We start from the raw sequence: 25,776 nt of genomic DNA on the forward strand, positions 1-25,776 counted from the left end.
ACATAAACCACCAATCCTAACTTTAATACACCTTTTTAGATTGGAAGAATTTGCATATGTCTTCCTTTCTTTTGTTAATAAAATTATGTATTTAAGGACAAATGTTAAATAAATGTTTAACATTAAAAGACAAAACTATATAGCTACACGACAGTGTGCCCTATCATGACAGCCCCAAAACCACCACTATAAACCACCCTAAAAATTAGACCACAGGGATGACCCGGTGTCTTTCTAATATACATGAATTATATTTAACATACTTTGTTATTTTTACATTTAAGCCCGTGCATCCCTCCCCTGCCGGTCCACTGACCTCTGACCCTCACTGACACTGTGAGCATTGAGGGATTTAGGATCACAGCACTGGTTTATTTTTAGGGCTGATGCATTTTTACACAGCTATACAGTTCCAGGTAAAAGGCTTATTTTAAAACCAGCTCTGGAACCTGTCCACAATTCATGAGTCATCCAATGTGGGAGTTTATACAGTCCGAAGTAGGCCTGGTAGGCCCTGGAAGTTTTCACATCGAGCTCTTACTTAAAGACTTGCTTTCCACCGCAAGTTATCGCGATACTTGTCGATTAGTTGCTTAAAGAGCTGTATAATTATCATAAATAAATAAAACTTTAAGCTAGTATCCAAGTTTCATGTCTTAATAATAAATACAGGTCCATTTCCAAGAAATGTACCCTTCCGTTTATAATCTAAACTGGCAAGTAAAAGGTAAATGAACTACTTATGTAAGGTTAACCGAGTAGTAAAGTTAAGCAAAGTTAATAGGAAAACGCTTCTTTTCGGACGAGCGCGTGCTTGGTTGCTAACAGTGACGTAGGTACAGTTTAAAAAGGCAAATATTTATTTATTTATTTATTAAATTTTATTTTAAGTTAAAGAAATTTGTTTAATTAAATCGTTAATTTGTTACAGTGCTGATTCCCATTTACCAGCGCCAAAGTTGTGGGCTAAAAGAAAAAAGGCGTACTGTCTCTTTAAGGCAGCCAGCCAGTCTCTTCGTATTGATCAATCCACCATTTTCCAACACAGAGCGGCGGCAGTGCTAACACAGCTCCGGCAGCGCGAGAGAGAAGAGAGCCACCCCTCTACCTGGAGAGGAAGCCAGGGACCGGGGGCAGTCATGGCAGCGAACATGTACCGGGTTGGAGGTAAGGTGGAGGGGGTAGTATTTTAAGACCTTCCTGTAATTTTTTATGGCGGACTCGCCATGATTAACGTCGGTTCTTTTATGTATTTACAGCGCGTGGTCCGTCTTTTGCTTCCCTTCTTTTATTTCCCTAAAGCTAAAGAGCCTTGTGCTTCACAGATGATGATGATGGTGACTGTGAAGAGGAGGATGGTGATGAAGAGTAGTGGTTCTCTTTACAAAACTGCTCCCCGGATTTCCTCGCTTCTTTTTGCGTTTTTCTTGCAACTTAGCAAACAAGTACTTTAGTGCAACGATGCACTCTGAGTAACATGCATTGCGCTTCTATATATTTTGATGTAACGTAGTGGATATATTCTAAAAGTTTTGCGTGCCATTCAGCTACAGCCCGGACTATACGCTCACAGCCATAAGTAACGTCGTAAGTGCTTTAAGTGTCCTGCAGAAACCTCTCAGTGCTCACAAGACAGCAGCAAGGAGTGCATGCTTTTAAAATGCAGGGAAGGAGTGGAACAAAAAGTTAAAGACAACACTTTACATGCAGGAACCACTAAAATTCTCAAAGCATGCGTAGAGATCCGTTTTACACATTTATAACCAGTGTGTCTTCGCTTCTTTTGTGCAGGCAATTCAACTTAATACCAAATTAAAAATCCTGATTTCCCCTCCCACTCATTTTTTCCCTGCATATATTCCCCTGATTTACATCCCGTAGGTACTGTGTGAAAATGAAAACACGATAACCACTATAGCTGCACTGTATTTTAAATAGAATGTGCTGTTTTGAGGGGGTTTGCAGTGGAGATGCATAAAAAATGGAGAGCTTTTTAGATGTGTCTTCAAAAAACTTCAAATTTAGCTGTCAAAAAGTGTCACCACACAGAGGTTTGATGTGACGACTGTAATGGAGATGGCAGTCCTAAGCATTTGCAGGACAGTTTCTTTATTCTTTCTTTATTCATCCACTTTAATGTCTTTTTGGACTCTGTGGCCATTTGTCAGTAGAAAAGGGAGGGAAAGCAAACTGATTATGTTTTTAAGATTATTAAGTACTAATGTCATTTGAAATATGACTGATGTGATTGCAGTTGGCTTGGAGCATGAATCAAAAATAGCCTATGCTGAAGATAATGGCATTGTTATTTAGTCAAATGAAACAAAGCCTACCTGAGTGAGAGCTGGATTATGTTGGAGCAGGGTAAAAAGTTAACACTTTACCAGCCAGATGTTACTTAGTTTAGTATTTCTGTTTACGCTGTCAGTCTCTTACACTGACATACCAACCAGTTAAGCTATGTCTTGTTTGTAGCACACTAATTTGCAGTAAAAAAGATTGTTTCATTTATTTCATATCTACCTCGCAGCTTTAAGGTTGTGTAGTTTGACTAATTTGTGAAATCTAATCAATCAGAATGGCTTAAACATTTAATGCTCAGTCATCAAAGCAAAGTTGATTACTTTTTTGGAAAAGTGAAAAAGTAAAAAGTAAGCTCAACCTTCACAATTCAATTTAAAACTACAAAACACAATTTAATAAGCATAGTCTTAATTCGTCCTACAACCACACTTCTAGTTTAAAAAAATAAAATCACAGTTCTAGTTTGGCCTAAAAATAGGCCTCATAATTGACTGAAGCTTCTCCAGGCCAACACCAGAACAAAGCAGAAGCCCACACAAAGATGGCTGCTGCTTTGCAAGACAATGCAGGATCATCTTGGGAAAGCAATGAGTCCCCTTGAATGAGCAGTGGACAAAAGACAAAAGGTCTTGATGTCTTTGTTTTCACCATCCAGGCCACAAGCCACTCTTCCGGTGCCTGCAGCACTTCTTCCTAGTGCTTTCCCTCATGTGCAGGAAAGTGTTGGTGACTAAGTGTAGGCTACACGATAACTTTTAACCATTTCAGCGGTTGGAAGACGTTTTTATGAATGCAGTGAAATTTTAAAAAAGCCTCTAAGACTTGCTGACGACTTGTTTTCCCCAAGTGAAAACAACGCTTTCCTGAGATCATGATGTTCTAAATTTGGTTGTCAAGTTGTTTAGAAAGTTTACTACAATTTTTGCTAGTGGGTATTCAGACCTATCATTGAAAAAAGCGGACAGGCTTTTAAAACTGTGGAGCTTTGATTTTGTAGTTAATATTACAGTAAGTTGCTTGGTGGTGTTAAGCCAGGTTCAGTTTTTGGCCAGGTCATCCTCTGTTTGTTTCTTTTAAAATGAATTTGTACAACAGGCTTCTGAATGAGGACCTACTGTGATAGAGATGTTCCAAAATATAGTAAAAGATGTCCTGTTTGTATTTTCTGAAACTGTGTTGCTCTGGTCAAAATATATTTCTACCTAGAATGAGGAGTGTGGGTTTTATTCCCCCATCACCTGCATCGGAACTGCAGTATGAGGCCATATCCGAGGATGTTATGATCACGAGGAATGATTACAGGATGCAAACACTTCTTCGGTCGTCATATGGGTAGAGGTCTGTTATTTAAAGAAATAATTGGAAAATACGGGATCCATCCTTTAAATAAGAACTTGTATTGAAATGTTTGGATTGTGACAGCTCTTGCACAGAGTTTGCAAAATGTGTTGCATTGTTTACTAACTTAAAAAGTGAGAAACTTGGGTGTTAATGCCCACATTTCCTTTGGATGGTGAGGATTTTCTACAGTAATTATTCAGAATGTGCCTGAAGGTGTTGCACTGTTTACTAATCTACAAACTGACTAAATTACAAACTTTGACAGTGCCCACACTTTGTTTGGCTCATGGCTGGTGTTAATCTCCCACGCTGGCAGTTGTGTCTCTTGCAGGGTCTGGTGGGTGTACTCGCTGAGTGGCGAGCTGAGGCTTCTTTGCTTCAATCCTGCCAAGTTCAGGACAACTAGTTGGACAGATGCATGACAACCTTTTTACATCCATTCAGCAAAGTATCATTGTGTTTCTGAGGGGGTCAAACTGCCCGAACGCCAATCACAATAACCCCTGTTTGCTAGCTTCCTTGTGTTTCCTATGGACTTAAGGGTCTGGTTGTATAAACTTCACTAGAATGAATGTTTGAGAAAAGAGTGGAAAAATTTGCTGATTTATCGCATTTGTTAAGTGCAAGCTGCAGTGGCTGCTGCAGTATGATTGCAAGGTGTCATGGGAGTTGTGATCTAATTATTATAATATCAAATCCATCTCAGCCTTAACACCACTGCTGACTTTATGCAAAACTGCTTTTTAAACATTTTTTTATTCCTCTGTGTAAAATATTATAATATGTCAGAAAAGTGAGCGGGACGGGATATGAAAGACATATTTTTGTCTCTTTCCTGCTTTTGCCAGGAATCCTAGCAGATACTAGCAGGCCAGGTAGATTGTATAGACTGTACAGAGGTGTATGCATCTGTGCATACAGCAGATCGTACTTGATTGTGAGTGATATCAAAGTGTGAAAATAAGGTGCGAGTTTGACTTTAGGATATTAAATTAGCTTCTATTACCATAGAAACCTTCATCCATACTATGGCAGTCTATCTTGTCTGCGGTTGCTGCTTCTGACAACAGACACACCTGTCCGTGTGACTGCATGAGTAAGCATCGGATGGGGTGTGAGCTGTGGAGGGCGTGTGTTTGCTTGGACTAACGTGGGCAGATGTTCATGCTCTTCCTCTGCTGCCTCTCCAGCTCCCTTTCTAGCTCTAGCCCAGCCTTTGAAAAAAAAAAGAGAAATATGACTAAAGTATGCTGTACTACGTGTAGACATTGAGTTCTCTAGAGATGAGTTTGAAGCTGGAGCACTTTTTGAATTTGAAATAAATTGCATCATTTCATTAAGTTGAAATATTTGGATATGCCATGGTGCAGCTTTATTGGGGCTAGCATATTGCAGACTAAATGGAAGCAAAGATCAGTTGGTCACTGCGTTGTTGGTTTTTCTGTCACATAATCACAGTGTTGGTAGAGCTGTCTTTTAGGGATGTACAGGCAGACTTCCAGCTATCGTTTGAAATGTCTACGAATTTGATGATTCACCACGTAGTCTGTAGAAGTTCAGAAAATAGTCCCATCCCAAGTCATGGATACATGAGGAGAGAGGTGTAACTTTGATTTCAGTAGTCAGTGAGACGTACAAGAAAACACATACACAGAATCAACAGTCAAATTTGTTAAAAAAAAAAAAAGGTTCATACCCTTTACTAGGTATGAACAAAGTTTTATGACCGCTTAATTTTAGACTCTGCTTAAAAGTGCCGACAGGATCAGCGAGTCAGGGTTAGAGTACTCGAACGATTGCTGAGCCAATTTATGTTCTGGATACACTAAGGCAAAAAAGGAAACTGCAGCTGTACTTGTCTACATCTTCACTACAGTAATGATCCCTGTTAAAATTGTTTTGAACCTCTTGCATCATTGCAACAGTGTGGTTTTCTTATTATGTTTCCCACTTCAGCTGTTATAAAGTAGATGATTGGCTGTGGGGAACTGCTGTCTCTTGGTGTTGGTCACAGATTTCGGTTCAGCATTCTTGTATCCTCTTTGTGATGTCTGCGATCTGTAGAAGCTACAATCAGAAATGTAATGAATTTCACATGTTAATTTGCTTTTTGTTAACTAATCTAATAATTCAAATGGCTAATCACTGCAGCTTTAATGTACTACATAAGTTATAATACGCTAATACACAGATTCCCAGCTGTTTGTCTCATGACTGTGCCTACTCAAATGCCTTTAACTAGGAGTGTGTTGCAGGGTGTGTCTCTGAGCTGTTCGACAAGTGATGTTCCCTCTGGGATTGCTTAATTTAAATTGCTTTAAGAAACTCTCAATGACAAAGTTGTTTGAAAACAGAGATTTAGGTAATAAGATGAGCATAGTGTTGGTGAATTGTACTTTCTGGAGGGCATATTTAACATAATAAACCACTACGACTATGTAAAGTGTGTCTCGATGAGACCACCAATACAGTATAGTTTTCAGCCAGAGCTGTGGGATTTGGACTTTAGGCCCTTACAATGTGCATCTTGGATTATCCTGGTCACCTTAACCGAAGTTTACAGTGAATGTTTGGATACAGGTTATTTTGATTGTAATTCGCACACCTGTTCCACTTATATTAGATTTTATCTCTTTCTGGTTGATTATTTATCTCATGTTTTCTTTCTCTCTGTCTCTCTCATCATTGCGTCTCTGCCAGTCTGTCTCTCTGGCCTGGTTTGAATCAGCCCAGCAGACTCTCTCTTTCGGGGCTCAATAACGTGCCTTGATTGGCTCACAGAAAATTTGACTGCACTATGACATCATGGCCGCCGGAGCCTGCCGATTGGCTGACGCTGAAAGTGGGGGATGGAGAGCGGGGTGGTTGTACGCGGGCTGATGTGACGGGAGGGCTGATGGGAAACCGAGAGACTGATGCTGCTCATTGCCTACAGGCTCTCTCTTTCTGTTGCTCTCATTTTGAGTTCCTCTCCAGCTTGCTCTCCAACAGGCTTCAGCTCCTCACATGTAGAAACTCCAACATTCAACCAGGCTGTTCTGGACAGTCACTGAGCCATTTTCCTCCCATGGTTATTTTATTACAATTTTTTTTCTTCTTCTGGAGGTGGCAGGAAGGGACACGGGTTGAACTTAAGTGTTTCCATTCTTGGTAACTTAAATTTCCGTGCCAGGAAAAAAAAGAACACGTTGAGCTTTGCCCAAAGTCCCACCTTCTCTAAATGTAGCGGGAGACGTGCTGTCACCAACCAAGGGGGGAAAAAAAAATCTTAGCATGTAGTGGCGATTCACACCCAACACCACATCAAACCGAATGTTCAACATGTGGTTCTGCTTCATTTTCTAAAATGGTTATGACGCATTTTGGCTCCTGATTAATGGGTCCCTCTGAGCTGGTGAGCGTTTGAGGGCCGCAGCTACACGTCATCATTTCTCCCCACGCTTTGCCAAGAGACTTGTCCCTATTTTTTTTTATTTTTTTTTGGTAAATTAGGATTCTTCTTGTAAACATGGACTTTTTTTCCTTTTCATTTTTTTGCAACAAAGGGATTTTCCGTTCTCAGTAGTAATTCATGTGATGATTAGTTGATTGATTATTTACAGCATGGCTATCACAGCGTCCCACAGCAAGTTGGTGTCCTGGAATGTTTTGTTTCCTAATCAATAGTCCAAAAGGGAAAGGTTTTGTTTGTTTATGTAAATAAATTTAAAATCCTTTCTTGCCAATTTCCCTGAGGAAAAAAAGAGCCAAAGCTTATAACTGAATCTAAATAACTGTTTCTAAATGTGTATGAAATAACTAATTGATTCATGGCTGCACTACAGTACAGCTTGTTCTGTTACAGGCAGGTAAGAATAATGGCCGCAGCAGTCAAGGATTACTTTCATTATATTCTGAAAATTCTTTCATTGAACATTAAATGATTTCAAACTTAAAATGGGAAAATATGTCTTTAAAGAGATTAAAACCGAAATAGATATTTCACTTTTTGTGATGTAAGACTACATGTGAAAGGCGTAAGTCACGTTTCAGAAGCTAAAATAAGTTTCAAGCAGTATTAAATCAAAAAACTGTTTCTGATTACCGGTAGTTTAATTAGCTATTCAGTTTCTGTTCATGCTGAACAAGTTTTTTTTTTTGTTCAAGGATGACTTGACCGTGCTTAATAAAAGGATAGTGTCTTGGTCACTTTCCCGCAGTTTCACAGCCAATCTGGTGATCACAACTAGTCACAAGCCAGTTTCTTCAACCCCTGACCTCCGTGCTGCTGACTCACATGTGTGTCTGAAAGCGAGCAAGTCGGATATCTCGTCTTCATTTTCTTTCTCTGTGTGCCGCTCAATTTCAGCTTGGCCTATTTGATATTCAGCAGCGGGACGGAGATGTCACAGTGGCAGCGGAGTCTAGTAACAAGCTGTTACAGGGTGAAGAGTAGACAGGCATGATGTGACGATCTTTTCCCATCTTGTAGCAATGTTCAACAGTAAAAAGAGGGTTGCTGGAAGACGCAAGTCATAAAATTTGCACTGTGTATGCCTTCTGAATTGCTTTTGCTACTTGGAGGAAGTGCTAAAGTTTTACATCTTCATGCAAATGATGATTGTTCAGTGGCTTAATGCATAGAAAATTTTTTCAAGGGTTTAAATAAAATAAACGTTATCTGCCAACCGTAGCTCTGGAAATTAGAGTTATCTTGCATTACAAAACTTCAGACTGGGCGTGAACCTCTTGTATTCAGTTATAAGTGTGGGTGGAGAGAAGAATACCAATGAGCATAGTGGAGCAAAAGGTTTTCCAGTGGAGAAGTCAAGGTGTGCCCCCTATGCAGATGCAGTGGTTGCTTTGCATTATTATGTGTTAAAGATTAGCGTGGGCGAGACTGTCTCTGAGATAAACTTTCAACGTTTGACTGTTGATTATTGGAAATGTTACAGTCAGCAGACATATTAAATATATACATGTCAGATGTGATGTCATTGGTAGTTCAGTTTATTTTGGTTGTTTGTGAATTGTTAGGAAACTGTTTTCACTCGGGTTCCTCTGCGCCAAAGACAGTGTCTTTACATGCCGTTTTTTCCTCAACAGAGTTGCAGTTAAGAACACCCAAGACGAGACAAAGAAATTCTGTGAATTGGTACAGATTAGTTTTAAAACTGAGTAAAGAGAAAAAAAACATAAAAAAACACTAAACTTTGTTCATACTGTCGTTCATGGGAAGGAGCTCTCAGTATGCTCCTCTGGTATTCAACAGGCAAAAGTTTGTTTTGTATCCTCGGTGCCCTATGACATAAATGCATCCTGGCCGTTGCATGGGGAGTACTGAAAGCATACAGTATGTTTGCAGAAACACATTAAATACTGCAATTTATGCATGCCAGGCATACGTATGAAAATAAAGCTCAAGACAGAAAAGAAAATGCAATGCAGAGAAAATGAATTGCAAAAATAATTCTTTAGCAAAACCAATTCTTCAGCTGACTGTGTGTCTTGCGGTCTCTCTGAGCACCCCTACCTTCACCCAATAAGGACCCCAGATAAGTAGTTGCATAAATGATCAATGAAACCTCAAAGAATTCAGTGTTGGAAGTTCCAGCATATAAGCGCTGCAGCTTTTTCTGTTGCAAAGCTTTGAAGAGATCTTATATCCAGTAGTGAAAGCTTCATTTCCTGCTTGGATAATGTGTGTTGTGTAAACCATCTATAGGTTGTTATGTAGATGGAAACATGATATCATCTTACACAAAGTTACAAAATGCCTTTCTAGTCATACTTGTCATTAGTTTAAAAAAAAAAAAAAAGCCAAATGAGTCCTCTGGACTGAGGACGGGGAGGGAGAGGCAAGACTGAGACTAATGCACTGAGACTACATTTACGATTTCAGCAGAAAAAAACTTTATCAATGTCTGAATAATTTATTCAGTTGGTTTTCAAAGATGATGGCTAACAACTTTAGAGTCAAAAATGGAATATCTTCCATATTGGTTGAACTGTTTGGTTGGGCAAAACCATTTGACCAACCACAAAACTGTTTGAAAGCCACCTTTGGGTTTTAAAAGGAAGCTGGAACAGAACGGCTTGATAAATGCGTCTTAGATAATTGTTTTAATTGTGTTTACAATGTTTTGTATGAGGATTTTTCCTTTAACTGTGGCACTTATTATTGTGCGGGTTAGACTTGGATGTCGTTGCAGATTATGGGTGTGCTAACAGGATGGGTGCATGCCTAAACCAGTTAAGTGTTGGACACAGGAGGAGCAAGAAATGAAGGCAAGAGTCAGTGTATGTTGCGGTTGTGCTGGTGGAATTTTGGGCGATCTCTGGCCTAGTCGGTCAAGAAGACGGGTCTTAGGGGAGCGTGGGGGGATGGGAGGGGGCAGATTTAGGGTGAAGGGAGGATAGCTCCAGCTCCAGGCAACATACCAAGTGTGGGGTATAATCTGACAGCACTCAGCCAAGACACATGCAGGGCTAAGACCAGGCACCCTACCAAGACTGGGGCCTGTGGGGACATCCTGGTGAGAGCTAAGCCTCCAATGGCCCTGGAGTGGTGCCAGGAGCAACACACACACACACACACGCATACACGTTAACACGAATGCATAGTAAATCCACACACGCGTGGTAAAGCCTGTGCAGTGTCTCTCGTACACCCACACACAAATGCAGACACACTGCGCATACAAACACCACCACACATGGGGAGAATGAATGGAGCAATAAGACAAAGAAAGCATGTGGGCTGGGGAAATACAAGGTTTGCTATTTGAATGGAAGGGTTGGAGAGCCAGTTTTGTTGTTTATGTGCGAGTGTGCATTAGCACGTCAACATCTCATTCTGTCAGACTTCCCAACTACAACAGCAACTGCTGTGTATGAAATTAGCCTAATCGAGTTAAATCAACATTTTGTGTATGTCTCTGCTGCACTTTCCTCTTGACTAATCAAGCTGTCGTTGTGTGGTCCAATTGGAAATTGCCCTGAACGTTTGACTGACCTCACATTGCTAACTGACACTTCTTTGTCTTTCTCTTTCCATTCCCCACTCTGTTTCTTTCTGTTCCTCCTTCTCCTTCTTGCTGTTCCTCTGCAGATTATGTTTATTTTGAGAACTCGTCCAGTAACCCACTGCTGATCAGGAGGATAGAGGAGCTGAACAAGGTGAGTGTGAGTGGGTGTCTGAGGTTGAATTTATACCCTTGAATGCAGCACATATCCCAGCACTGCAAATCGGATATTAATGTCTCTATCTCAAACATTCAAATACACTTTAATGAAGGCACATTTTAACTAATATTAGGTGCTTTTTTGTATATTTAAGTAAAAATAAATAAATGTATCTTGTAATGTAGAATAGTTTTGCCATTAAACTCTATTTTCATTAGCTTTTTTGATATCTGAAGCTACTTTATACTTTCTACAGCTTGTTCAGTGCAAAACTCCTCTTAGGTAGGAGGGGAATATATTAAACTGCCTAATTATTTCTTTCACTGTACATGTGTCATTTCACTTCATAATTTATTAGAGTGAACATAACATCTGAACAAATTGCACTTTGATTACAATGCAAATTTTGGTTTGGGGAATGTTGAAAAGAGGCATGTAATGATAGGCTGATTTATTTATTGAGAGAAACAAAATCATTATCTGTGCTGAAGTGTCCCAGCTTCTGAAGTGTGATGATTTGCAGATTTTTATTGCGTATGCGACAGCAAATAGGCTTTCATTCGGCTTCAGACTTACAGTCATTAAAAAAAGAAAATACAGCCTCTTAAAATTATAAGTTTTATATATCAGGGCATCAGAAAAACTTGGTCTTTTACGGGTCTTAAAATTAGGTAAATGTAACCCCAGAAGAAAAACAAAACATATTACACCATGTCATTATTTAGCAAATATTAAGCCAAAATGCGGGAGCAGCATGTGGAAAGACTAAATATGTGCTAACTGTGTCCACGGGGATTAAAAGGGGAAGTATCAGCCAGGTGCTCCTAATCAAATTCACTTGATCATCATCAAGTATGGTCACCTCTATAAAAGCAGAAGCTTTGTCAGTTTTTTGGTCTGAAGGATTCAGGTGTGTGTGTTAACACAGTGCCAAGGAAGAAAGATGTCAGCAATGATCTTAATGAATCAAATGTTGCTGTCCATCGATCTGAGTAGGGTTAAAAGTCAATTTCCAAACACTTTGAAGTCCATCGTGCGACAGCGAGAAAGATTATTCACAGTTGCCAGTCTACACTAAAGTGGACATCCCAATAAACTCACTTCAAGGTCAGACCATGTAACGCTTGGAGGAATTGCAGACAACCCAAGAGGCACATTTAAGACACTATATAGGCTTCAGTAATTGACTGGACAAGTATGGCTTGTTTGGAAATTTGCCTCTTATCTTGAAGAGAGAACATGGCAGCATGGCTTGGAGAAGGAAAGTCACATCTGAACAAATCGCCAGGACTTCAGGAACAATATCATTTGGACAGATGAGACTATAGTGAGACAAACTGTCAAGCACGGTGGTAGAAGGGTAGTGATTTTGGCATGCTTTGCAGTCATTGAGTCAACTCCTTTTGTATACCAAAGTATTCTAGAGTTAAATGTGAGGTCATCTAAAGCTTGGCTAAAATTGTGTCACCAGGACAGTGATCCCAAGCACACTAGCAAATCTCTTCCAGAGTGGCTGAAAAGTGAAAAAATCCAAGTGATTCAATGATCCAGACAAAGTCCAGACCTCAGCCTGATTAAAATGCTGTGGTGGGACCTTAAAAGAGCTGTGCATAAATTAATGCCCACAAACCTCAATGAACTGAAGTAACACTGTACGAAGAGTGAGCCCAAGTTCCACCACAACAATGTGACAGACTGATTAAGGCGTACTTAAAATGATTTCTTCAAGTTATTATTGCTAAAAGTGGTTCTTAAAGCTATTGAATCATGGTGTGCAATTAGTTTTTCACACACTGCTTCTGCATTTTGGCTTAATTAAATAATGACACATTGTAAATGCCTTGTGCTGTTTTTCATCTGAGGTTAAATTTACCTGGTTCTTAAGCCTTGTTATGGACTACATTGTTTTTTTTTTTTTAATGCCCAGATATGTAAAGCCTTAGAATTAACAATGGGTGTACTTTTATTTTTTACTGTTAGTGTGTTTTTAGACAATGCACTACTTGAATATGGGATGCTAGTCTTGACAAATTCTACAAACTAGATCTTAATGAAAAGAGAAACCAAATGTTAGTAGACAGATTTTTATTATACTTTTAAATGTATGATTTATGTGGTTCATATAGTAAATGGTATGTTTTTATTCAGCATAATGCAGTAGTGAAAGCAGTATTGCGTTGTAGTGTCACATTAATGATGATGTTGCTGTTAAGGTGTTGGGTAAATCCCAGCCTGCTATTTGGTACGTTGTTCAGTTAAAGAAGCAGAAAAAGAGATGTCTCTGTAGACTAGTTACAGGTGCCGGCTGTCTGTCCCCTGTTCCAGGCCTGCGCTGAATAATATGGAGAGTGTTTAATGTGATTGACACAGAGCTCAGAGTCGGCCTTCTATTCTGTCTGTCACTGTCAGTCTCTCTGCTCCTCGGGGATCTTTGGGTTTCTCTTCCATACGGCCTGAGATGCTGGTTTAGAAAATACAGTGTCTGAGGGAAAACATTTCCATTGATCAAAACTGATAACTGATCAAGTTAACAGTTTAGTCTGAAAATCTTTGTGCCCCAACAAGCTGCAAATCAGTTGGTTTGCCTGCTGATTAAAATGTGAAATAAATATGCAGTGTATAGCTTTCATGTAACTTGCATGCACATTTCTCTGTGTCTATTTATGATACTATTGTGAAAGGAAACTGTATATTTCACTGTTAAAATCACAGATCTTACTTGGGCGTGTTGCTCAGGTATATTAACAGCAGCCAAATTATATTTGAAGCCTCATCGTTTTTCCCAACCTACTCTCCAGGATGCTCCATCATTCTGTATACACCAGTATTTCTTGTTCTGCTCTTGAGGTACTGTGTGAGCTCCAGGGCCACTCTACCCAAAACCTGCATCAGGTGAAGTGCTGGTTCTTGTGCCACCTCATGGAGGCTACAGAGCAGAACAATGACTGCTATGAGCTAGCTGCAAGTTGGTGGATTTGGAGTCTCCCAGCAAGACCAGAGACAAGAGAAGCAGCTGATTGTGTTGCTTAATTATTTGTTGGTTGCAAAGTACTTAGCAAGTAGAATATTTGCAATGGGGCACATGCACCCCCAAGAATATCTAATTCAGTATGAAACACTCCTCATTCTGCTGTCCTATATTTAAACTCTGATCCATTAAAAAAAAAAAATCCTAGATAGGCCTTGTTTTTCGTTTCTTACACACAAACTCCAATGATAGTGCTGACCATAAATGGCTGTAGTACACTAAATACAGCTCTTACAGCTTAAATGTGCACATACATCATTTATGAAGTGATACTGGAAATGTTAAGATTAACTGTGGTTCATGTGGTTCACTGTGGTATGTGCTGTCACAGGGTGCTGTGGGAGTTTTATTTTTTTCAAAACTTTCTTCATTTTCAAAGAAAATGTTTTATTTTGTAGCCATAAATGGGCCATTTATCTCTCCTCTGTTCTATGGCCTTTTTTCAAAAATGGAACTGGAAAATTGGATTTTAATTATTTGATGATTGGGAAAGTAGAAAGTCTGCAGAGCTGAAGTGTCTACAGAATGTAAATCTATGTTAGGTGTTCACTTTGTTTGTCATCCCTTCGTTCCTGATACAGTACACAATAAACTCATAAAAAAGTTAGTCAGCGCTCAAAACTTAATGCATAGTGATTTGAAAAAAGGTAAAAGCTATAACTTGGTGTCTAAATTATACTTAGTATCTTTTACACTTTAAATAATCTTACTAGGAGTATTCGTTTCTGTTTTTAGGTAGTATTCAATAAAATATTGTCATGCAGATTTTAATTTAAAAACAGTTCTGTGTGAAAACATCTATGTAGGAATTAATGTAAAGGGAAAAGAGCTGGGCTTGCACAGACAGTCCTCATCACTGCAACACGTGATTTTTTTTTTTTTTTTTTTTTCTTTTTTCTTTTTTTGGAGGATTGCTGTGGCCACTTTGTTTTCAGGCAAAGTTAAAAAGCTAGCCTCAGTTATGGGTTTTTCATCTGTGTGCGCGTGCCCGTGCATGCGCGTGTTGGTTCTCTGTGTGAGGCACCACTTGTTGCCATGGTAACGCTGATTGTCTCTGGTTTGCAGACAGCCAATGGGAATGTGGAGGCCAAAGTGGTGTGTTTTTACCGGCGCAGGGACATCTCCAGCACACTCATCGCTCTGGCAGACAAACATGCAAGTGAGTGACCGACCATAACCCAGCCAGCCAAAATCATGCAACAAACAAAACTGCCAACCAGGACATGAAACATTTCTTTCTGACAACCCTCTGCAGTCATATTCCACTGCAAACTTGTGGTACTTTCACATCCAATCGAACAAGATTTCCCTGAACAGAAAAATACAGCTCTGCTTGTTGTTTGGCTTGATTGTAAGCTTGTTTGCACTTCAGATTTTATCAAGGGGTGATACAAAATTGAAGTTTGTTTTCTTTTACCAAGCTGGTCCAGACTTTAGCCCCTCCTCTGATAGACCTACTTGCAGAAAGCATTCGATAAGTTATGTATATCAATATGGTAACGTCTGAGTGTTTGGGTGAGTTTAGTTTGTGCTTGAATATGCTCCTGTCCTTCAGAGCTTGGAGCATTGCTGCTTGGGCTCCATCTCAGGTGCCTTTCGTATGTTTTTATTATTATTTTTTTCTTTTTAAGTTCTGGCTACCAGGAAGTTTAGTCTGAGAGAAGCGCCTTCAAGCGGTGGTTTTAAAAATAGGGAACAGGAAATATAGAAGCTCCGTCAGAGAGACATAGAATGTGATGGTAGCTTTGATAACAGTAAAAGAAAGTAGTGTAAATGAAAACTGTTAACAGGTAACACAAGTATGTCATTTAAAGGCCAAACTATTGAGACTACTAGGTCACGTCCCTCGTGGTCAGTTGGAAATTACGCCTTCAGGGCACTGCTCCAGAGTGCTCCAAAGAAGAAGAGAAGGATACAGGATTTATTGCCACTTAGAGATATTGCTTTTGGCATGACCACTTCTTCTTCCATATTACCTGTTTGACCATGTAAAAGGTGCCTTTTTTTTGGCTCATGGAGGTACATCGAGGTCCCACTATGGGCCTTTTATGAGGTAACTATGCAGTTTGGCTACATATATTTAAGGCACTTAGTCTGTTTTCCTTTAATCTTTGCATTTTCTTCTTATTTTATTGTAATTTTCTAGACATATTTTAACTGAATTAAAAACCTGTGCAGTTTGCTTGTTAGTTGAATACGGTTGTAAACCTTGTCTGCAAGCCAACCTTGCCTTGGAAGGTTATATCTATTTTAAATGTAACTTGAAAAGACCTGAGTTCATCCTCATTTGAAACTGTTGTCTATCTATTGTGTGTTTAGCCTTGTGGGAAAATATAATCGCCCACTACTACCCACTACTTAAGTTAGCAATCTGTATCCATGCTGCCACAGCGGAGCATTTGGTTGCCTCGCAACAAGATGGACCTGGGTTCAAACCCAGGAAGGCTAATGCAGCCAATGTAAGAGGTTCTTAATCTCATGGGTTCTCACTGGTTAAATAGAGGCTAAATAGATCTATGAACAGTTATTTTTCATATCGTCTCTCATCAGGAATATGACATTCTCCTATGTCAGTGGTCATGTGGCAGCAATGTAAAAGAATCAAGCAAATCAAATGGTTCATTCTGTACTCATCAGTTACAGTTTTATTATTTTTTTCCGTTTCTTCGAACAAGTAATTTCTCTGACGTCACTCCATTTTTATTGCATGTGTTTTTGACCCGCTTGTAATCCTGAATTACTGATGTACTTTCCAAGGTGACTGACAGAAGGCAACATACTCAGCTGGTTTCTACTATACCTGTTATACAAAAGAGCCGATATAGCTAAGTAGAATAACACATTAGCACTTGCTTTCTCTATGTAATGGAGTGTTTCATTAACAACGGTCCACACTCCTGACATACTCAGGTTCTTTTGGAGGCTCAAAAAGACTTTTGGCTAAAGCAGGTACACTTGGTGTCCAGAGCAGTGTGGCCAGTTTTATCAGGTAGACTTAACATTAATATGAAAGCACTAGGGCTGGGCCATATCATACCGTTCACGGTAATACCGGTATAATGTTGGGCAACGATAAGATGGGTAAAACGTGCATACGCAGTGCCTTTGTTTTCATACGCACATGGCCGAAAAAGGATGGCGGCGACGGAGAATGAGAAGGGCGAAAGCGGATTGTTGAATGAAACGGATGAACCAGAATTGGTTTGTAAAAATGCTGCAACTTCAGTGGTGTGGAACTGGTTTAGCTTTCGTCTGTCAGACACACAACAAAGCACTATTTTTGGTAGAGCATGCTAGAGGCCGTCGTTATTACCGTGTTCTTTGGAAAATACGGCACACTTAAAATCAATCCTTTGATTTTTCTGAAAATCGACAGTGCCCCTTATAATCCCGTGTGCCTTATGTATGAATTCTGGTTGTGTTTACTGACCTCGAAACGATTTTATGTCGTACACGGCGCTCGAAAATCTGTCAAATGTTTTAGTACGACTTTGCTAAGCTACGAACCCGCACCGCTTGATGGATTATCGGAGCATTACGGCTATCGTAGGCAGGAGCCTCGTGGAGTGATACGTACTGTGCTTCAACATAATATTACCGTATTGTGTGTGTATAACCTCTTTTTTTTTTTAAGTTTTGTAGATATTATACATGTTTATGCTGAGGATCTGTTGGCCAGTTTCCACTGGAAATGCCTTTTGGTTAAACTGTCAGCAATTTGCATTTGCACTGTTAAATTTTTGACATAACACATAAAAAACAGATGCTTGATGGTTTTTTTTTTTTTGTTTTTTTTTGTTTTTTTTTTTGCACTAATAAAGTTGTGGAGTTATAAAGTATTTTGTCTAGTGTCAATTATATCGTTATCGCAAATTTTCAAATGTATATCATGATAAATATTTTTGGTCATATCGCCCTGCTCTAGAAAGCACTCGTAAAACAGATCCGGCTAAAGCAAATAGAAAAAATCTTTGCATGTTATTTGACGTCCATTTTTTCTTGTGATAACCAGCAGTGGAAACACTGACATCCTTTAGTCGAGACCAGCAAAACCAGCCACCAGACTTTGTCTGGGTGTGGCAGGATAAATGTTAGCTCTTCGGGTGTGAAAGTGTGTGTGCGTGTGCGTGCGTGTCTGAGAGCTAGTATCCTGTTAGTGTGTGTGTGTGCGTGTGTGTGTGTCTGTGTCTTAACCACAGCGTCTACTGAGGAGGCCTGGGGGTTGTAACCATGGCAGAAGGGGATTGTTTATTCTGCTGGACCACACAGCATCAGCTTCTTAGTGTGGCATTCTCTTAAGAAGGTCTGATTATTTTTGATGTTTTTGTTCTTGCTCTGGTGTTGATTGAAAAGGAAATATGCTCTTATTGTATATTGGAAAGAGTCATTAAATATTGCTATTTCGGTATTTTTGTGGATCGCTTGTATCCTCTCTCTGGTTTCTTGATAAATAAATATGAATGTATAATCAGGGTTGCAGTGTTAAAAACAATACTCCAATAAAGCTAGCGTTATATGGAAGTTGCACTGTGCTGATGGATATTGCATTATGAATGTTGCATCAGTGGACTGTTCCTATATAGAGCTCTCTACCAGCTGCAGTTCAGTGAGGGGGGCTTCTAGACATTTTCAATATGTAAAAAAAATGCATGTAAGGAATTGCTGTGCACCCCATGGGTGTGGGCTGCATCCTGTCTGCATTTATGTAGCTGCAGCCCCACTTTGGCTGAGTGTATATGTGCGTCTGCATGCTTGTGTGGGTCCGCGTGTTATATGTGCATGATGTACTTGAGTTTTTAGCTCTGGGCCCTGTCGGAGGAATTGCGTTTCGTTGTGGACCAGCGGAGGATGGCGGTGGTGTGTGTGTGCTTTTAATGTGTGTCTGCTGTGAGTCATTGATCAAATATTTTGCTTGCAAAGATTCAGAGCACTCCCTCAATGGGGCCTCCGAATCCAGTGGTAGCCCCTCCCCTGTGAGTGAAGCAGGCTCCTGAGTGGTCAGACTCTGTGGCAGATTTGGCATTTTACCTCCACGGCCCCTCCTTCCACACATTTGAATTTGCCATAACTCAAACCTTTTTTCTATTTTGGAGATGTCGCTCCTTGCTTCTATAAACAATAGGAAACACTGTTGCCAGTGAAATGATGCACAGAAAGTTGAATCAGCTTGACTAAAATCAAGCAGGTCTTCGGCTAACGTTATGTTACATCAACCTCCCCCCCCCTTTTTTTTTTTTTTTTTTTTAAAGGCTAAAATAATGTTCAAAAACAATGGAATATTCTTTTTATTATGTTTTAATGTCGAATAACTAAGTGCATGGTATAGGAGTTTGCACATCGTCACTTACACAGTTAGAAAGTCATAAGCTTTTACTGTGAGTAATAGCCTGATCAACTGTAGCTATTCAGACTGTTTTTGGCTTGTTTCTTTGTACAGCAGTGACTTAACCCACTGCAGGACTCGCACGTTACCTACTGTAAGCAAATAATAAACAAAAGAAATGTATATTTTATGAAAAAGTGTATAGTCTATAGGAATATTTATTCTTTTTGCCTTCATGAAATGCTGACATGTAGCTGTACAGATGGTTGTATACCATATGGATTTTGCAGAATAATGCAGGTAGCAGTCATTTTCAATATGCTGTAAACAAATAAATGAAAACCTATGAAATTAAATTCGTATCTCCTTTTTCTTCAACCTGGTTCAAGTGGTTTACTGTTTGTTGCTGAAAGATATGCCTCTGGAATGAACATAACTGCTTTTTATTTTTAATGACCTTGTTTTCTGCATGTATTTACAAGCACGCACGAAAAGAAATATCTGCCAAAACTGCATTTCGTCAGCTATTCAAACTTTTGCACACACAGCAACAGCCAGATTATTCTAATTCTGTTTCCTACTTCCTTATGTTTCCTACAAAAGCTGGTAGTCTTTAGATATGCTATTGACACTGCATAGCAGTTTGAAAGACACTGTTCACCGTGTCTACTGCACTGCTGTAGAAATGATCTTAAAGATGTGACCACGTTTAAACGGGTGGCGCAGTGAGAAGATTCTGGGTTGGAACCTATTGGCTAGGTGTACTGTATTTGGGCACACAGTCTAAAGACATCCTTGTTAGGTGAACTGCTAATTCTGTATTGGATTTAGGTGTGGATATAAGCTTGAATGATTGCATGTTTCTCTATATTAGCTTTGTGATGGGCTGGTGTGCTGTACATGGTTTACTTGACCTCTAACCTAGAGTCAGGTGAAATAGTCTCCAACCCCTTGTGACCCTAAAGTGGATCGATGTATTGTTGATGGCATATTTTTCTTTCTCAACATCTGATTGAATAAGTTATTCTAGTCATTTTAATAGTTTATTTTACTGGAAGAAGGTCAATCTATATGCAGCGCTGTACATACCTTATTCAAATGGTACATCTTAAGCTCACATACATGCATCACTTGTTCCTAAGCCTTTGAAATGTGAGAAGGGGGGGCCTCCATGTTGCAGTCATGGCTTGAATCTCTAGAAGACATGATTTATTATTTTGTGACTGTAAAGGCACTTTTGTGGTTTTTCCTTCCAGCCAGAGTCAAATGAACATTAACCAGTCAAACCACATAATTTAAAACAATGTACATGGGGATTTGCTTCTTATGTCTCTTGGTAGTTACATGTGCTTGAATTTCTGAATCTCTTCATTCACTGTAGAACACTTGTCTGTTGTATCCTTAACCCTTTCCTTGAGCTATAGGGATAAAATGTGGTCTGCTGCAACGACTGAACAACATCCAGGATGATTTTTGTGGTTTGAGGGGGAAAAAACAAAACAATGCACAAGCAGAACTTGAGTGAATGCATTCTGGAGCTGAAGTCCCATTGTAACCGTTATGCAACCGGCACAAAAAAATGATCGGCACTCCAACACTGCGATGTCGTCTTCTTCCTTTCTTTCTTTTTTTTTTTTTTTTTTTTTTTTTTTTTTTCTTCAGCTGACTGTGTTGTTGTTGTTGTTACTCTTACTTGGACTGTGCTGTAAAACGGGGGGTGGGAACATCATCTTGATCGTGCGCTTGAGTGAGTGGGAAAGGCGTTCAAAATCACAGTACTTTTTCTTGTTCATCTTAACCTATGACGAGGCAGATCTAAAGATGTCTATCTCAAGATTTATTTGAAATGGGTGTTACGCAGCACATAAAATGCTGTGTCTAGTCATTGATCATGTGGTGGGAGTTTAGGTGTGGTTACTGCTATTTTTGTAGTAGCAGTTAACAACAATAGCAAAAATTCAAGTAACTTGAATGACTAGATTGCAAAAAGATGTTGTAGAGCAGCTCACCATGTAAGCGTGAGGGTTTCACCCACATTTGCAAATAAAAATAGATTTTTTTTTGGGAACACATGTATGAACATAAAGTAGTACAACATTGAGCACAAGTAGGCCCCAGGTTTCTCAACAAAAAACTGAAATACAGCAACAGCAGTGACAATGCTGTCATTGTTTAATGTGGAGTCTGTCTACACACAAATAGTGTAGAGTAAAGAGGCGGAGCTGTTACTGAGACAGTGAGCTCAGGTGGAGGGAAAAAACAGCACTTGCAATTGGAATCAACTTTAAAATCTTTACTGGGAAAAAAACAACTGTTCAAAAAGCTCCAAAGTGAAGAAAAGCAAAGAAGAAAAGCAAAATCTAAAGGGGGATATGGGGTGTACACTTTTATTTCAAGGGTTTTGTAACATTATTCAGCAGACCTATTATATAAAGATAATAAAGTTAAATAATGTTTTTTTCCACAGGCCACTGAAAGTATATATTTTTAATATATACTAATATATTACGGCAGTAATGACAACGTGAATCATAATTCACTTCGGCAGTAATGACACCTGGTTACGCCAATCGGAGGTCACTAAAATCAATATTGAATCGGTGTGCAACTTTGTCAAAACAATGTCGGACTCTGTAGTTTTCTCTGGTCCCCTCCCCAATCAGACCAGGAGTGCATGTTCAGCTGCATGTTCTCCTTAAATTGCTGGCTGTCTGAGTGGTGTCCCGGAAACGATGTGGGCTTCATAGATAATTGGCAAACCTTCTGGAGGAAACCTGGTCTTGTTAGGAGAGACGGCATCCATCCCACTTTGGATGGAGCAACTCTCATTTCTAGAAATATGGACAAATTTATTAAACCCACCAAAATATGACTATCCAGAGTTGGGACCAGGAAGCAGAGTTGCAGTTTTACATGCCTCTCTGCAGCTTCTCTCATCCTGCTACCCCCCCCAAAAACCCATCTCCATAGAGACTGTGTCAGCTCCCAAAAATACAAAAAACAAACTAAAAACCAGCAACAAACAACTTAAACATAAAAAATCACAAAGAAAGAACAATACAGTATCCACATCTGAACCAAAGAGTGAAACAGTGAAATGTGGATTGTTAACCCTCTGGGGTCGCCAGACGCGCTGGCGCGTCAAAATCACATGACCAATTTAAGACGACACAACTACAAGATGCAGCGAGTCAGAGTCTCCGTTTCAACTTGGGTCGAAAGTGCGGACTTCAAACTATATACCAGTTTTTGAATTGTGTCGATGGGCTACGTAAAACCAGTTATGATGAAAAATACACGTTTTTTTTCTGAACAAAACAGTGGTGTTTACAGCGGGAAGGACGGTAAAAACAACGTTTTCTACAGACATCGCTAGCAAACACTCTCTACTTGTGTGTGAAAAAAGAAAAAAATACCCCTTCCCTATTGGTGTTAGTTTACCATGTCAGCCAATCAAAAAAATGATTTGGCAACATGTGACACTTGGTGGTTTAGGAAGAAGGGGAAGATTTTTAGGAGTGACACCCCTGACGGAAAGCAGGTGAGCGAAAGAACGAGAGAGAGAGAGCGAGTTTTCATATGTGAGACATTAGTGACGTTTAGCGTGTTTGGAGGCTGTAGTTAGTGTGCTGTGTAGTTATTGTTTTGTATTGTGTGTCAGTTATACTGCTGAATTTCATATTTGCTCTAAAAAAGCCGTCAAAGGCAGATTCCAGTGTAAACGCTGTTCCCACATGGAAAACAGGACTGATCCACCTCCTGCTGTCAGACCTGTAGGGTTTAGGCCTTTGGTGTTCTACTCTGTCTTATACTGAACACAAACTACATTTTTTGGACTGGCACAAATAATTTGTGTGCCTTCTTATTTGATGCAGCACACCTGATTGTTCTGTAAATAGATTTAAATGGTTATATAAAAAATGCCTGAGGCCTTGGCTGCATTTTTAGGTAAATAGTACCATATAACTTTGTTTGCAAAACTTTTTAGATTTTTAGAAATGTACAATTTCTATTTGCATTTCAAGTTATGAAATTGATTCGTTAAACATGTTTGTGGGTTTTACAGTAAAAAATCTAACTTTTTTCTACTCAAATTTTGAATTTTTTGTCCTAATTTAGATCAACTGTGATAATATATTATACCAAAATGAAAAAATAACTCAAATTTCAGATATTTGAGATTGTGCAGAAAATAATGATACCAAACAAGGCAAGAAAAACATATTTTAAAGGTGAAATATAGAGGTAAAATCAAAAGTAGTCAAAAACGGCCAATTATACCCTGGACCCCAGAGGGTTAAATATTAGGTCTCTCTCTCCTCCAAGTCTCTGTTAGTACATGACTTAATAATTGATCAACAAATCAATTTACTCTGCCTTACAGAAACCTGGTTGCAGCAGGATGATTATGTTAGTTTAAATGAATCAACACCCCCGAGTCATTCTAACTACCAGAAATCTCGAAGCACAGGCCGAGGGGGCGGTGTGGCAGCAATTTTTCACACCAGCCTATTAATTAATGAAAGACAAAGACAGACTTTTAATTCATTTGAAAGCCTGATGCTTAGCCTTGCCCACCCCAGCTGTAAAACTCAGATGATAACAAGTAAGACTGGTTTCTATCGTCCACCTGGGCCTTACACAGAGTTTCTGTCTGATTTCTCAGACTTTTCAGACGTATTTTTGAAAACGCAGCTGTTTCGTCCACAAGTAAACGGTGTTTGGACTCACCGAAAACTGAGATTTTTTTTTTAAAACTCCTTTTTTGAGTTTACATGTGGACGAGGAATACAGAGTTCGCCATGCAACGTCAAAGGTATGTGCCTTTTTTCATGGCACGCTGTGCGCCACGTTATTGTTTACATGAGATGAATTGCAGAATGGCAGATGGAGACAAAATACTGTTAATCTGACTATCTGCAGGTTTTACACGCTTACATACACACGAAGTTAATGTCCCTTCATTTACAAAGGCAGAGGCGTCACGATGTGATTATTTTACGTGTAGTTGTTTTTTTTCCTGTGTAAAAATATTCAACATTGCTATCAATACATTTTTCAGATCACAAATCGTGGCAGGATCAGCCTGACATTATTTGTATCCCGCTGTAACTTTACTGTATAAAGAGCTAACATCTCCAAAATGTCAGGAGTCGTTAGTCATTACAAGAAGTGTTTGTGAACTAAAAATCACAGATGTGGCATACTGTTTGTCCGTGATTTAAACAGACCAGCGCTGCTCCCGACGAAGGGAAAAGCAATCCTGCAGGGGAGACCTACCTTGGCACTTGTGCAGGTGAAGCCAAAGGGAAGATATGCTTCACCATATTTTCTAGTCTTTGGCTTAGAATGAAGTTGGTTTGGAAACATATTCAGCTATGCTTCATCTCCTGCTTTGCGTTTCTGTATACGCCCATGCTAGCAGTGTCCAAGCGTTTTGTCCCCCCCCCCCCCCCCCCCTTTTTTCATCCCGCGCCCCCCCCTGCGGGCCCCACACTTTGGGATGGTCTGCTCTAGACCTTGTTTTAACATATGGCATAGAAACTGAACTTTTAACAGTGTTTCCTGAAAACCCTCTCCCGTCTGATCATTTCCTGATAACATTTACATTTTACAATAATTGATTACACAGCAGTGGAGAGTAGACTTTGTCACAGTAGATGTCTTTCTGAAAGCGCTGTAACTAAGTTTAAGAATATAATCCACCCACTGTTATCATCTTCAATGCCCTGTACCAACACAGAGCAGAGCAGCTATCTGAACGCTACTCCAACAGAGGTCGATCATCTTGTTAATAATTTTACTTCCTCACTACGTACGACTCTGGATACTGTAGCTCCAGTGAAAACTAAGGTCTCTAATCAGAAGTACCTGACTCCGTGGTATAATTCTCAAACACGTACCCTAAAGCAGATGACTCGTAAGCTGGAGAGGAAATGGCGTGTCACAAATTTAGAGGATCATCATTTAGCCTGGAGAAATAGTTTGCTGCTTTATAAGAAAGCCCTCCGCAAAGCCAGAACATCTTACTATTCATCACTGATTGAAGACAATAAGAACAACCCCAGGTTTCTCTTCAGCACTGTAGCCAGGCTGACAAAAAGTCAGAGCACTTTTGAGCCAACCATCCCTTTAATGTTAACTAGTAATGACTTCATGAACTTCTTCACCAATAAAATTTTTATAATTAGAGGAAAAATTACCAATAATCATCCCACAGATGTAATATTATCTACAGCTACTCTTAGTACCACTGATGTTAAGTTAGACTCTTTTTCTCCAATTGATCTTTCTGAGTTAACTTCAATAATTACTTCCTCCAAACCATCAACGTGTCTTTTACACCCCATTCCTACAAAACTGCTCAAAGAAATCCTTTCATTAATTCTTCGATCTTAAATATGATCAACCTATCTCTAATAATCGGCTATGTACCACAGGCCTTCAAGCTGGCTGTAGTTAAACCTTTACTCAAAAAGCCATCTCTAGACCCAGCAGTCTTAGCTACTTATAGGCCAATCTCCAACCTTCCTTTCATATCAAACATCCTTGAAAGAGTAGTTGTCAAACAGCTAACAGATCATCTGCAGAGGAATGGGTTATTTGAAGAGTTTCA

The 25,776-nt window shown here is 39.5% G+C and overlaps 1 protein-coding gene across 2 annotated transcripts in view; it reads left to right on the forward strand.

Annotated features, from left to right (window-relative positions):
- Positions 1 to 1,028: 1,028 nt before the first annotated feature.
- mta1 (metastasis associated 1) overlaps positions 1,029 to 25,776 on the forward strand; it is a 49,804-nt gene continuing 25,056 nt past the window's right edge. For both annotated transcript variants that reach the window (XM_085390601.1, XM_085390602.1), the window contains exons 1-3: positions 1,029 to 1,167; positions 10,736 to 10,803; positions 14,903 to 14,996. In XM_085390601.1, the coding sequence (XP_085246727.1) occupies positions 1,140 to 1,167; positions 10,736 to 10,803; positions 14,903 to 14,996 (190 nt within the window). In that variant the 5' untranslated portion in view covers positions 1,029 to 1,139. The remainder of the gene's footprint in view (positions 1,168 to 10,735; positions 10,804 to 14,902; positions 14,997 to 25,776) is intronic.

The sequence above is a fragment of the Rhamphochromis longiceps genome, linkage group LG19, assembly GCF_057381845.1.
Source record: "Rhamphochromis longiceps isolate RC_006_pf linkage group LG19, R_longiceps_female_GT1.1, whole genome shotgun sequence".
NCBI lineage: Eukaryota > Metazoa > Chordata > Actinopteri > Cichliformes > Cichlidae > Rhamphochromis > Rhamphochromis longiceps.